The sequence below is a fragment of the Pseudophryne corroboree genome, chromosome 6 (assembly GCF_028390025.1).
Source record: "Pseudophryne corroboree isolate aPseCor3 chromosome 6, aPseCor3.hap2, whole genome shotgun sequence".
Taxonomy (NCBI): Eukaryota; Metazoa; Chordata; class Amphibia; order Anura; family Myobatrachidae; genus Pseudophryne; species Pseudophryne corroboree.
Genome location: NC_086449.1, coordinates 40,511,367 through 40,526,106, shown reverse-complemented (window position 1 = coordinate 40,526,106; position 14,740 = coordinate 40,511,367). Strand labels below are relative to the sequence as shown.

Below are 14,740 nucleotides of genomic sequence, written 5' to 3'. Positions count from 1 at the left end.
TAGCAGGCATCGCAATATTCATCAGTGACCTCTGTGAGATGAAGACGCAGATCCGCGGCTCTCACTAAGTGGCAGCTGACTCACAGGAGCATGGTAAACACAGACCGAGATGAGGGCAGACACGAGCATTGGGCAGAATGGTTAAAATAGATGTCGTAGCACCCAAAAGTATGACGGTAAATCGGGCAATGGAGGCCAGAGGAATGGTGTATATCCAGACTGCCTGACTGCATTGACAACTAAGTGACCTACAGGAGATGATCTGAACCTGGGAAACCCAGGGACAGTGCCAGTAGCCTGTAAATTCCACCTTATTCAGCCTACAAGATCAACCTGCTCCCCAGTTTGGATGTGTCCAACACCTGCAGTGATTGGAAGTCCCGGCACCCAGCATCTGTTTCTGTTACCGGCTGTCTTCTCCTAAGTTGCAGAGCTTCTCACATGGGGCCCCCTGTAATCGCACGCCTGCACTTGGATAGTTCTCACCTCTATGTTTAAGGTGTAAGGGTTCCTTTCTAGGTTTAGACCCCTACCATTACTAATATCGCCCATTAAATGCCCAATAATTGTACACCCGGTCCCTTGTATTCCCATCAGTTGTCCTGAATGCCTTTCACATGTTCGTCTGATGTCCCCCTCACATCGTACCTGCCTACTCTCCTTTGACGGTCAGGAGACTCCCCGAATTCCCGGTGGCTCTACCAGACATGGGCAATTCTCCCAAATCCCCAATGCTGATGCCTAACGATGATAACTTTACGAGTGGACAGCCCAGGCAGCGCTGTTCATCATAGCCCTGCTGCCTGCTTCACAAAGCCGGGAGACGTACCCGCCACCGCACCACTCCTGTCCCATGCCAGATGGACCTCCCACCTGGATGCTCCCTCCCGTAGGGTGCAGCCAGAGCATTGGCATCTAAGCCAACATCCGATGTCACCCCACATGCCCCTTACATGCACACAACTTGCATGCCATCGTCTTACCCAAAATATCTTTAAAGTCCGGGTCTCCTCCACTTACCTTGTTGGTGGATCCCGTGCAGAGAAGTAGCGCACTCTCCTCCACCTTCAATGATTGGATGAGCTGCCACTGACAGCATGTCCACTGCCCAGGCTACTGTGGCTGGTGGTAATGCCGCCTGCAAATCCGCGGGCGGAGGAGGCCCTTAGCAAAAAACATCTAAACAAGAAGGTGGGGGGAGGCCCCCTAGGTTTCACTTGGCCCCCTAGGTTCCACCTGGCATTTGTATTGTTATCGACATGGTTTCTAGTGGACTCCTGGTTCTATTTTTTTCTTTATATGTAAATGAACCCTGCATACGATGAGACTAAGATGGGTGAGTAGACATATCTGCGTGCCATCCCAGCAGTGGGTATTATAAAGTTATACGTACATAAATTATTTTTCTCTGACGTCCTAGTGGATGCTGGGTACTCCGTAAGGACCATGGGGAATAGACGGGCTTCGCAGGAGACTGGGCACTCTTAAAAGAAAGATTAGGTACTACATCTGGTGTGCACTGGCTCCTCCCTCTATACCCCTCCTCCAGACCTCAGTTAGAATCTGTGCCCGGCCATAGCTGGATGCACCCTAGGGGCTCTCCTGAGCTTCCTAGAAAAGAAAGTATTTGTTAGGTTTTTTATTTTCAGTGAGATCTGCTGGCAACAGACTCACTGCTACGAGGGACTGAGGGGAGAGAAGCAAACCTACCTGCTTGTAGCTAGCTTGTGCTTCTTAGGCTACTGGACACCATTAGCTCCAGAGGGATCGAACACAGGGCCCGTCCTCGATCGTCCGTTCCCGGAGCCGCGCCGCCTTCCCCCTTACAGAGCCAGAAGACGGAAGAACAGGAGAAAATCGGCGGCTGAAGACTCCGGTCTTCAATAAGGTAGCGCAAAGCACTGCAGCTGTGCGCCATTGCTCCCACAGCACACCACACGCTCTGGGCACTGGTGGGTGCAGGGCGCTGGGGGGGGGGGGGGCGCCCTGGGCTGCAATATAGAATACCTTGCTGGCTAAAAGTACACATAATTTAGTCATAAAGACAATATATGTGAAAAATACAAAAAAATAACACTGTATATGTGCCTAATCCCTCGCCATAAACATTATTAAAGCGTGAGAAACCCGCCGCGGAGGGGGCGGGGCTATCTTCCTCAGCACACCGGCGCCATTTTCTCTTCACAGCTCCGCTGGAAGGACGCTCCCCAGGCTCTCCCCTGCAGTATACACTACGAGAAGGGTAAAAAAGAGAGGGGGGGCACATAAATTTAGGCGCAAATTGTGTATAATAGCAGCTATTGGGAAAAATCACTCAGTACAAAAGTGTTAATCCCTGTGATATATAGCGCTTTGGTGTGTGCTGGCATACTCTCTCTCTGTCTCCCCTAAGGACTTTGTGGGGTCCTGTCCTCAGTCAGAGCATTCCCTGTGTGTGTACGGTGTGTCGGTACGGCTGTGTCGACATGTTTGATGAGGAGGCTTATGTGGAGGCGGAGCAGGTGCCGATAAGTGTGATATCACCCCCTGCTGGGCCGACACCAGAGTGGGTGGATATGTGGAAGGTTTTAACCGACAGTGTCAACTCCTTGCATAAAAGGCTCGATGACGTAACAGCTGAGGGACAGCCGGCTTCTCAGCCCGTGCCTGCCCAGGCGTCTCAAAAGCCATCAGGGGCTCAAAAACGCCCGCTACCTCAGATGGCAGACACAGATGTCGACACGGAGTCTGACTCCAGTGTAGACGAGGATGAGACAAATGTACAATCCACAAGGGTCATCCATTGCATGATTACGGCAATGAAAAATGTGTTGCACATTTCTGACATTAACCCGGGTACCACTAAGAAGGGTATTATGTTTGGGGAGAAAAAGCAGCCAGTGACTTTTTCCCCATCTGATGAGTTGAATGAAGTGTGTGAAGAAGCGTGGGGTTCCCCCGATAAGAAACTAGTGATTTCTAAGAGGTTACTGATGGCGTACCCTTTCCCGCCAGAGCATAGGTTACGTTGGGAGACATCCCCTAGAGTGGACAAGGCGCTCACACGCTTATCAAAAAAGGTGGCACTGCCGTCTCAGGATACGGCCGCCTTAAAGGAGCCTGCGGATAGAAAGCAGGAAGCTATCCTGAAGTCTGTATATACACACTCAGGTTCTATACTGAGACCTGCAATTGCCTCAGCATGGATGTGTAGTGCTGCAGCAGCTTGGTCTGATACCCTGTCAGATAATATTGATACTCTCGACAGGGATACTATTTTGCTAACCATAGAGCATATTAAAGACGACGTCTTATATATGAGGGATGCACAGAGGGATATTTGCCGGCTGGCATCTAGAATTAATGCAATGTCCAGGAGAGTGTAATGGACTCAGCAGTAGACAGGTGATGCAGATTCTAAAAGGCACATGGAGGTTTTGCCTTACAAGGGTGAGGAATTGTTTGGGGATGGTCTCTCGGACCTCGTATCCACAGCAACAGCTGGGAAGTCGACATTTTTACCTCAGGTTTCCGCACAGCCTAAGAAAGCACCGTATTATCAGGTACAGTCCTTTCGGCCTCAGAAAGGCAAGCGGATCAGAGGCGCTTCCTTTCTGCCCAGAGGCAAGGGGAGAGGGAAAAAGCTGCACCAGACAGCCAGTTCCCAGGAACAAAAATCCTCCCCTGCTTCGATGGGGCTCCACGGGCGGAGCCAGGGGCGGTGGGTGCGCGTCTCCAGAACTTCAGCGACCAGTGGGTTCGCTCACAGGTGGATCTCTGGGTTCTGCAAGTGGTATCTCAGGGATACAAGCTGGAGTTCGAGGCCACTTCCCATCGCTGTTGCCTCAAATCAGCCTTGCCAGCTGCTCCCAAAGAAAGGGAGGTAGTACTGGCGGCTATTCACAAGCTGTATCTTCAGCAGGTGATAATCAAGGTACTTCATGGGGGGCTTCAACAGGGGCGGAGTTACTATTCCACAATGTTTGTGGTACCGAAACCAGACGGTTCGGTGAGACCCATCCTAAATTTAAAATCCTTGAACACTTATATAAGGAAGTTCAAGTTCAAGATGGAATCGCTCAGGGCGGTTATTGCAGGCTTGGAAGAGGGGGATTTTATGGTGTCGCTGGACATCAAGGATGCATACCTACATGTCCCCATTTACCCACCTCACCAGGAGTACCTCAGGTTTCTGGTACAGGACTGTCATTACCAATTCCAGACGTTGCCGTTTGGTCTGTCCACGGCACCGAGGGTATTTATCAAGGTAATGGCGGAAATGATGATACTCCTCCGAAAGAAGGGAGTTATAATTATCCCATACTTGGACGATCTCCTGATAAAGGCGAGGTCCAAAGAGCAGTTGCTAGTCAGCGTAGCACTATCTCAGGAAGTGCTGCATCAGCACGGCTGGATTCTGAATATCCCAAAGTCACAGCTGATTCCTGCGACGCGTCTGCTGTTCTTGGGCATGATTCTGGACACAGAACAGAAGAAGGTGTTTCTCCCGGAGGAGAAGGCCCAGGAATTATCATCTCTGGTCAGGGACCTCCTAAAACCAAAACAGGTGTCGGTGCATCACTGCACGCGAGTTCTGGGAAAGATGGTAGCTTCTTACGAAGCAATCCCTTTCGGCAGATTCCATGCAAGGATCTTCCAGTGGGATCTATTGGACAAGTGGACCGGATCGCATCTTCAGATGCATCGGTTGATCACCCTGTCCCCGAGGACCAGGGTGTCTCTGCTGTGGTGGCTGCAGAGTGCTCATCTTCTCGAAGGCCGCAGATTCGGCATACAGGACTGGGTCCTGGTGACCACGGATGCAAGCCTCCGAGGTTGGGGGGCAGTCACTCGGGGAAGAAACTTCCAAGGACAATGGTCGAGTCAGGAAACTCCCCTACACATAAATATTCTGGAACTAAGGGCCATTTACAATGCCCTGAGTCAAGCAGAACCCCTGCTTCAAAACCAACCGGTGCTGATTCAGTCAGACAACATCACGGCGGTCGCCCATGTAAACCGACAGGGCGGCACAAGAAGCAGGATGGCGATGGCAGAAGCCACAAGGATTCTTCGATGGGCGGAGAATCACGTGTTAGCACTGTCAGCAGTGTTCATTCCGGGAGTGGACAACTGGGAAGCAGACTTCCTCAGCAGGCACGACCTCCACCCGGGAGAGTGGGGACTTCATCCAGAAGTCTTCAAGCTGATTGTAAACCGTTGGGAACGGCCACAGGTGGACATGATGGCCTCCTGCCTCAACAAAAAGCTAAAAAGATATTGCGCCAGGTCAAGGGACCCTCAGGCGATAGCTGTGGACGCGCTAGTGACACCGTGGGTATACCAGTCGGTTTATGTGTTCCCTCCTCTTCCTCTCATACTCAAGGTACTGAGGATAGTGAGAAAAAGAGGAGTAAGAACTATACTCATCGTTCCAGATTGGCCAAGAAGAACTTGGTACCCAGAACTACGAGAGATGATCTCAGAGGACCCATGGCCTCTGCTGCTCCGACAGGACCTGCTACAGCAGGGGCCCTGTCTGTTCCAAGACTTACCGCGGCTGCGTTTGACGGCATGGCGGTTGAACGCCGGATCCTAACGGAGAAGGGCATTCCAGATGAGGTCATTCCTACGCTGATGAAGGCTAGGAAGGATGTGACAGCAAAACATTATCACCGCATATGGCGAAAATATGTTGCTTGGTGTGAGGCCAGAATGGCCCCAACGGAAGAATTCAAGCTGGGTCGATTTCTGCACTTCCTACAGTCAGGGGTGACTATGGGCCTAAAATTGGGTTCCATTAAAGTCCAGATTTCGGCCCTGTCTATTTTCTTTAAAAAAGAACTGGCTTCACTGCCTGAAGTTCAGACGTTTGTTAAGGGAGTGCTGCATATTCAGCCCCCTTTTGTGCCTCCAGTGGCACCTTGGGATCTCAACGTGGTGTTGGATTTCCTGAAATCACATTGGTTCGAACCACTTAAGACCGTGGAGTTAAAATATCTCACGTGGAAGGTGGTCATGCTGTTGGCCTTAGCTTCAGCTAGGAGAGTGTCAGAATTGGCGGCTTTGTCGTGTAAAAGCCCATATCTGATTTTCCATATGGACAGGGCAGAATTGAGGACTCGTCCCCAATTTCTCCCAAAGGTGGTATCAGCTTTTCATTTGAACCAACCTATTGTGGTGCCTGCGGCTACTCGGGACTTGGAGGATTCCAAGTTACTGGACGTAGTCCGGGCCCTGAAAATCTATGTTTCCAGGACAGCTAGAGTCAGAAAGACTGACTCGCTATTTATCCTGCATGCACCCAACAAGCTGGGTGCTCCTGCTTCAAAGCAGACAATTGCTCGCTGGATCTGTAGCACGATTCAACTTGCACATTCCGTGGCTGGACTGCCGCATCCTAAATCTGTAAAAGCCCATTCCACAAGGAAGGTGGGCTCTTCTTGGGCGGCTGCCCGGGGGGTCTCGGCTTTACAACTTTGCCGAGCTGCTACTTGGTCGGGTTCAAACACTTTTGCAAAATTCTACAAGTTTGATACCCTGGCTGAGGAGGACCTTGAGTTTGCTCATTCGGTGCTGCAGAGTCATCCGCACTCTCCCGCCTGTTTGGGAGCTTTGGTATAATCCCCATGGTCCTTACGGAGTACCCAGCATCCACTAGGACGTCAGAGAAAATAAGAATTTACTCACCGGTAATTCTATTTCTTGCAGTCCGTAGTGGATGCTGGGAGCCCGTCCCACGTGCGGACTATCTGCAATACATGTTGTCAAAGTCAGAAAAATATCACGCTACACACTGCCATATTTGCACCTCATGCGAGTGCCTGTTGCACGTTCATGAGCCCTGCCGTGCGTGCGCATACTCGCCGCTGCGGGCATTTACGGTAAGGTTTGTGTGCGTCTAGCGGGCGACTCAATCGTTATATATTTTCACCATATAATGTATTTTGTAGATCATGGTCCCCTTGATAGATTCTGAAAGTTTAGTTAATATAGCATGTTCATGGACAAAGAGATCCCTCTTTGTTTGATACGAAGGGTCAGACATGGGTCATACAGTGGTGTTTAGTATCCATCGGAAGAGTATTTAATTAGCAATATTCCGGTGTTGGTTTGAAGCGGATTAATCGCTCGTGCGAATAGTTATGGACATAAGAAGTTTATGTACTTTTACTATTATTTGCACTTACTTATCCATGCGGCGGGAAACCTAGTTTCCCACCCACCTGAGCAGTTGGAAATGGTCACAGCCCACCTGTATGAATCAACCTATGACCTTTTGTTATAATGCGAAGACGAATTCCTGTGTCCAATGAACAACGAGATTGTAGGGACCATTGAATTGTATTGTGTGTGGGGCATAAATAGACAAGCCGATCATATCCAGCTCACTCTCTTCAACGGTTCTCATTGCTGATAATCGGGAGCTGGATATCGAGGCGCATGCGATCGTTCCCCTTGTGCGCAAGTTTTTCTCCGCAATCATATTGTCTTTATTGTTATTGTGAGCCATATCTCTCTCTATCTCTCTCTCTCTCTCTCCTCCTCTTTCTCTCTCATTTTTCCTTAAATATAATTGTATTGTATTTTCTGTGTAGTTATCTGGTTAGTTAGTCTATGTTATATTGTAGTGTATGACTTGTATTGTATTATTCTTTTGCAAGTATAACATTCATATAAGGCGTTAGACCCTAAGCCCGGTATTTGTGTATTTCTTATAGTGTTAAGTATTCTCAGAGCGTCGGTGACGCTCGAACAGCTTTTGAGTTAATAAGGTTACACTGTGTTGCATCTACACTCTATCATTTCACTAAGGTTTTCCTGTATAATACATTGTTCATGGTTTACATATAAAGGTTTAACATTGTGAGCGTCAGCGCCGCTGGTGATCTCCTCGTGGTCCCGAACGTTCGCTATGCTATAGCGAACCATTACGTTAGTCGGCAGCCAATAGCGTGCCTGTCTGTGATCTCTTGGCCGTGAGCGAACGTGACGCTTGAGCGTCTCGACTACGGCTAAGCGATTGTTACGCAACGGGCGTACCCTTACGGTATTCCATACGTCAATAGCGTACAGTGTTCTTAGACCTCTTAAAGGGTTTTAAGTAAGATAAATATTTAGCTTTATCAATGTATATAGTTATTGCTTAACTAAAGGGTTATTGTTATGAGCCATCTTTTGAATGAGGCTCAGTTTTTGTTCATACTGTTAACTGTATGATTGGTGTGGCTGGTATAAGTCTTACTCGGGATTCCAAATCCTTTCCTTGTAATGTCAGCTCTTCCGGGCACAGTTTCCCTAACTGAGGTCTGGAGGAGGGGCATAGAGGGAGGAGCCAGTGCACACCAGATAGTACCTAATCTTTCTTTTAAGAGTGCCCAGTCTCCTGCGGAGCCCGTCTATTCCCCATGGTCCTTACGGAGTACCCAGCATCCACTACGGACTACGAGAAATAGAATTACCGGTGAGTAAATTCTTATTTTATATTCTGTACACAGATCCATTCACATTTGGAGGAGATCGGTAACATGATGAATGGTTTATTCAAAGGGGTCTTCGTCCATCGTTATCGGTAAGTGCTGCCTGGCGTCCGCCTTACATTACGCATGTCTGACCCCCGTTTTAAAATGTGCATATGTTGACATGACAGCAGCACAGAGAATTTCAGCTCCACTTTGTCAGTACGTAGGTGAGATGTAGACAATCCAAGCATTTAAGGGTTAAGATGGGCATACACTGTATAATCACCTGGCAGATCCTCAGCCTGCTGAGTGTCCCGCCCAGCAGCTCGCGGTTGCAGCATCGGTGGACGACCCATGCCACTGCCGCCATCTTTTCCATCGGAGCGGCTGCGTGTAACGTCACGCAGTCGCCCCAAAAAACAGCGCCGACCTACCGCCGTTTGTAGCATCCCAACACCACATCGCTGCCCCGCGGACGCCTGAGTAAATTAAGGTCTCATCGTGATTACGATGCGACCTGGATAAGGCCCTAAGTAGCTAACCGTATACTAAGCGCATGATTCAGAGAAAGACGCTCTGACCGTTGTATGCAGTGGAGCCATTCAGTTATTCCACCGTATACGTCGCACTGAGCATGTGTCGCAATGGTCTTGAGAAGACGGTCGCGGCAAGGTTTTATTTATAAAGTGATTGGCAGCACGAGGGCGGTAACGGGGAGTGGGGCGACAAATGCAGGCATGTCGTGACTGTTACAGGGGCGGGTCGCGGTGTGCGATTATGATCCCTTAAGCAGATACAATGGCTCCGGCGGCCGTGCTGTGCAACCATACGCGGTTACTAAGAAGGTCATTGTGTGATTGGTGTGCGTCCAGTGGTTGCCCCTTTGTACGCAAACGGCGGTACAGAGGCGCAACCAGAGGGAGTCGTGGTACAAATTCCTAAGCAACCTTTGTGTGACGCAGGTGTGGTGGCATAAGCGCACATCTGAGTCCGACCTAAGGGGGTCATTCCGAGTTGATCGCTAGCTGCATTCGTTCGCTGGGCAGTGTTTAGATTAAAAAACAGCACTTCTGCGCATGCATATGAGGCGCACGCGCTATGTACTATTCCAATGAACAATGTCGTTTCACACAGGGTCTAGCGATGCTTTTCAGTCGCACTGCTGGACGCAGAATGATTGACATGAAGGGGGCGTTTCTGGGTGTCAACTGACCGTTTTCAGGGAGTGCTCGAAAAAACGCAGGTGTACCAGGAAAAACGCAGGCGTGGCTGGGCGAACGCAGGGCGTGTTTGTGACGTCAAAACAGGAACTGAACAGTCTGAAGTGATCGCAAGCGCTGAGTAGGTCTGGAGCTACTCAGAAACTGCACAAAAAGACTTTGTAGCCGCACTGCGATCCTTTTGTTCGCACTTCTGCTAAGCTAACATACACTTCCAGTGGGAGGCGGCATAGCGTTTGCACGGCTGCTAAAAACCGCTAGCGAGCGATCAACTCTGAATGACCCGCTAAGTACTGTGCTTACATTTAGTATTGGTTGTTGAAATCGCACATTAAGCGTAATGCGGTGTGGGTCACTCCATGCTGTATACACTATGCTATACTAATCCCAGGTACTTGGGGCCTAATTCATGTTGTACGAACATACCCGCGCAGCTACAAATCTTTAGGCTATGGACTTGCTAATCATTGCAAGTGAAGCTGCCGCCCAAAAAGGAAGATAGACGGCCGCTGGAGCCATTGCAACTCATTCGCAACACGCACATATACGCAACAACGAGGAACATCGACACCTCAAGTGAGTCGATGGTCTCGCAGACTGGTCACGGCAGGCACAGTGTTTCTTTGCGTACATCATCGCAGCGGAAGGCAGATGCATGCCGTGAAAACGGCCATGACATGGCTGCCTCCTACTCCTTGTCCCCCCCCCCCCCCCCTTCCCACCACCCTACCAGTCCCTTCCTGTCAATCACTGTATGTTCAAAAAATCTCACTGCGGGTGGCATCGCAGCGGTACTCTACACAGGTCCTAATTCAGAGGCGATCGCTGCTACAACAGCTCTGAAGCCCTTTACGCAGTGCGGCGGACACACTGCGCATACGCATCCAGTGATAGGCGGGGCTGGAAAGGGCGTGCCAGCATCGTTAGAATGCCATTGGGGCGCAGTCCGGACAACACAGGCGTGTCTGGACCGTTGCGGGGGTGGGCGGCGGCATGTGGCATCACACTCAGACCCAACACATGTCGGCTGCCAGCTGCGCAGGCAGGGAGCTACTCACCGGTTGCGAGAGCATTGCCGCCGAGCGATGCTTTCGCACCTCTGCAGGGGGGGGGGGACCAGATCCTGGCATGCGGGGTGGACTAGCCCTGTGCTGGGCGCACCCCCGCATGTTCTGTTTTTAGCACATCTACGATCAGGTCTGAATTACCCCCACAGTGCGATCGCAGTACATCCGCAGTCTGCCAGTAATCGTGTTGTGCCGTGAACGTCGGCATGAATTAGGCCTTTCTTGCAGTATAACTTTACACTATTAGCGAATCAAGACGCAAACTCGGAAAAACATAGCTTGATTAAAAAGACGAGTACGGCATTTTGACATTTCTCTTTCATCCACTAGGGGACACTGGAGTCATATACAGTAGGGGTGTGAAGCTTGCAACCGGAGGTGTGGCACAATCTAAAATTAGCATTGTCTGCACAGCCGGCTCCTCCCCCTTCACATCCCTCCTCCCTCAGTTTGGAAAATTGTGCCAAAGGAGGTACAAGCACAAGAAAGGAGCTCAGGCTTCTTGAAGATAGATCTATTTCTTTATTTTATTTTTTTACTTTTATTTTTATTTCATTTATACTGGCCCAATCCCTCCTAACTAAAGGGAGGGTGCAGGCTTTCAAAGACAAAATGCCAGATCCCACCTAATGAAAGGGGGTGCAGGCTTTACAAAAAAAAAAAGGCTGCGTCCCCCTAATAAAAGGGGGACTAAGTTAAACATTGAGAGACAAGGATTTCTACCAAAGGAGTCTGCATCTCTCTGAAGACGCCAACTGTGAGTACAGGTTGTCAAAAAAGAACATAGAGATATAAAACTTTCCCAGCAAAAGGCCAGCGGTCACATAGTGTGGGGCATTCCGTGTCAGCAGGCGCCACTACGGGGCTTATAGATCATCAGTCCGGGCAGCGCACTGACCTGCGGTCACGCTGTGTGGAGCACCCCGGTATCCCTCAGTCAGCAGGCGCTGCTACAGGAGCGTCCCCTGTTAGCAGGCACCACTACGGGACTTGGAGATCAGTCCCGAAGCACGATGACCTGCGGTCACGCTGTGTGGAGCGGGCCAGTGTCCGTTAGTCAGGCGCCGCTACGAGACGCGCGCCGCCCAGTGGTAAGCCGAGTATCCCCTGTCAGCAGGCGCCGCTACGGGACCTGGAGGAGAGTGATCCCGGAGCGCGACGGCCAGAGTAAGTGACGCGCGACGGGGATGATTCCTTCGGTCGTGTGCGGGGGCAGCGGGGATCGAGAGGCACAGTGTGCTCTGTCACATTTTTCCTTTAGCAGCGGCGAAGAGTTAGGTTTATAAACTGTCTCAGGGAATGAGGCGTATAGAATTTTTTAAAGGCGGCCATCTTTTTATTTCCAGTCAGGCGCCAAATTTATGGGGCATGGATGAGAACTCCCCCTCCTTAAAAGAAAGGGAAAAACGAGGGAGATTTTTGTATAGTTACTGCTGGTGAAACTAGATAGGGTGAAACTAGATATCAACTCCCTCTGCTGGTGAAAAATAGGATTTTGGTACTTACCAGGTAAATCCTTTTCTTTGAATCCATAGGGGTCACTGGAGTACTCTTGGGATATGGACGGGCTTCCGTAGGAACACAGCACTGAATATTTAAATTTAGTAACACTCCACCCCTCCATATCCCTGAGCACTTACTCAGTGTTTTTTACTGAGCCGAACAGGAATTAAGAGAGGTTAATAATGGAGTATTACATATAACATAACTGACAATAACGAAGTTAACCCATAACGTTACTGACAACTAACAGTTGACACCCTAACCAGCACTTGTAACGTGAACCAGTCGGTGAAAATGTGTTACCATAAGATCCTCAGAACTAACCCCAAGTAAGTAAACTGCTCTGGGTGGGCGTCCAGTGACCCCTATGGATTCAAAGAAAAGGATTTACCTGGTAAGTACCAAAATCCTATTTTCTTTTTCATCCACTAGGGGTCACTGGAGTACTCTTGGGACGTACCAAAGCTTCCCCCGTGGGCGGGAGAGCAGTTTGGCACTTGTAACACTAGGCGGCCAAAGCTAGATGCTGATGCCGCAAAAGTATCAAACTTGTAAAAGCGCACAAACGTGTGCACTGAAGACCATGTAGCCGCCCGGCAAAGCTGCGTCGCAGAAGCCCCACGACCAGCTGCCCATGAAGTTCCCACAGAACGTGTGGAATGAGCGGTTACTGACGTAGGCGGTTGTAACCTAGCATGAAGGTAAGCCTGGCGTATGGTCAGTTTTATCCATCTGGATAAAGTTTGTTTAGATGCTGGCCAACCCATCTTGGCAGCATCATAGAGAACAAATAACGTATCCGTCTTACGAACTGAAGACGTTCGGGTTACATAAACGCGTAACGCACGAACCACATCCAGAGTTCCAGAATGTGCTGTCAACACAGGAACTACTATTGGTTGATTGATGTGAAAAGATGACACTACCTTTGGTAAGAAGGCGGGATTCGTCCGAAGTTCCGCTCTGTCATCATGAAACACCAAATACGGTGGCTTGCAGGACAAGGCACCCAAATCCGAAACACGCCTTGCCGAAGCTAAGGCTAAGAGAAAAATTGTTTTCCAAGTGAGAAACTTTATATCCACTTGTTGTAAGGGTTCAAAATATGAAGACTGTAAGAACTCCAAAACCAGATTCAAGTCCCATGGCGCTGTAGGTGGAATGAAAGGAGGCTGTACCCTGATTACACCTTGGAGAAAGGTGCGTATAGACGGCAATAGAGCCAATCGTCTTTGAAAGTAAATTGACAAAGCAGATACCTGCACCTTTAGTGTAGATAAACGCAATCCTCCATCTAAGCCTGATTGTAGAAACAACAAAAGGCGGCATAACTTGAAAGCTGATGTCGGAAATTTCCGAGCTTCACACCAACCTATATAGGCACGCCATATTCTGTAATAATGAGCTGCCGTAACCGGCTTTCTAGCCCGTAACATGGTTGGTATAACTGAATCTGGAATGCCCTCTCTTTTTAAGAGGGCGGTCTCAACAGCCACCCCGTCAAACGCAGCCGCGCTAAATCGGGGTAAAGAAAAGGACCCTGTTGTAACAGGTCTGGACGTATCGGGAGTGGCCACGGATCGTCTGCGAGTAATCCTCGAAGATCCGAGAACCAAGCTCTCCGAGGCCAATGAGGCGCCACTAGTATGACTGTGAGCGACTCTCTTTTGATCCGTTTTAGCACCAGAGGGAGCAGCGGAAACGGTGGAAACAGATACACCAGACTGTACGGCCACGCGACAGTGAGAGCATCCACCGCGACTGCCTTTGGATCTCTTGTTCTGGACACATACTGGGGCGTTTGATGATTGTGTCGAGATGCCATCAGGTCCACCTGAGGATAACCCCATCGCTGAACCAACATGTGAAACACTTCTGGATTTAATGACCATTCGCCTGGGTGAAGATCCCGACGACTGAGATAATCCGCTTCCCAGTTGTCCACTCCCGGAATGAACACGGCCGACAATATCACCTGGTGGTATTCTGCCCAATTGAGGATTCGAGCTACTTCCCGCATTGCCATGCGGCTTCTCGTTCCTCCTTGTTTGTTGATGTATGCGACCGCTGTCGCATTGTCCGCTGCACTTGGACAGGCTGAGAGCGAACCATGTGCACCGCTTGTCGTAGCGCATTGAAAATCGCGCGGAGTTCTAGAACATTTATTGACAGCAATTTTTCGTGATACGCCCAGAGACCCTGGAGCTGACAATTTTGAATTACCGCTCCCCAACCTCTGAGACTGGCGTCCGTAGTTAGAATTATCCAATTGCAAACTCCGAACCGTCTTCCTGCGGTTAAATTGTGTTCCTTGAGCCACCATAGCAGAGAAACTCTTGCTATTGGTGACAACCTCACTCTGTGGTGAATCTGCAGATGCGAGCCCGACCACTGGGCAAGCACGTTCAGCTGAAATGGACGAGAGTGAAATCTCCCGAACTGAAGCGCCTCGAAAGCTGCCACCATTGTGCCTAACAGGCGAATGCACAAGTGTACCGACACTGTGCGT

The 14,740-nt window shown here is 49.8% G+C and overlaps 1 protein-coding gene across 6 annotated transcripts in view; it reads left to right on the top strand.

Moving 5' to 3' along the window:
- The window catches only part of STAG3 (STAG3 cohesin complex component), a 285,504-nt gene that overhangs the window by 94,552 nt on the left and 176,212 nt on the right, over positions 1–14,740 (top strand). For all 6 annotated transcript variants that reach the window (XM_063930901.1, XM_063930899.1, XM_063930900.1 and 3 more), the window contains exon 9: positions 8,478–8,551. In XM_063930901.1, coding sequence (XP_063786971.1) covers positions 8,478–8,551 — 74 coding nt within the window. The remainder of the gene's footprint in view (positions 1–8,477; positions 8,552–14,740) is intronic.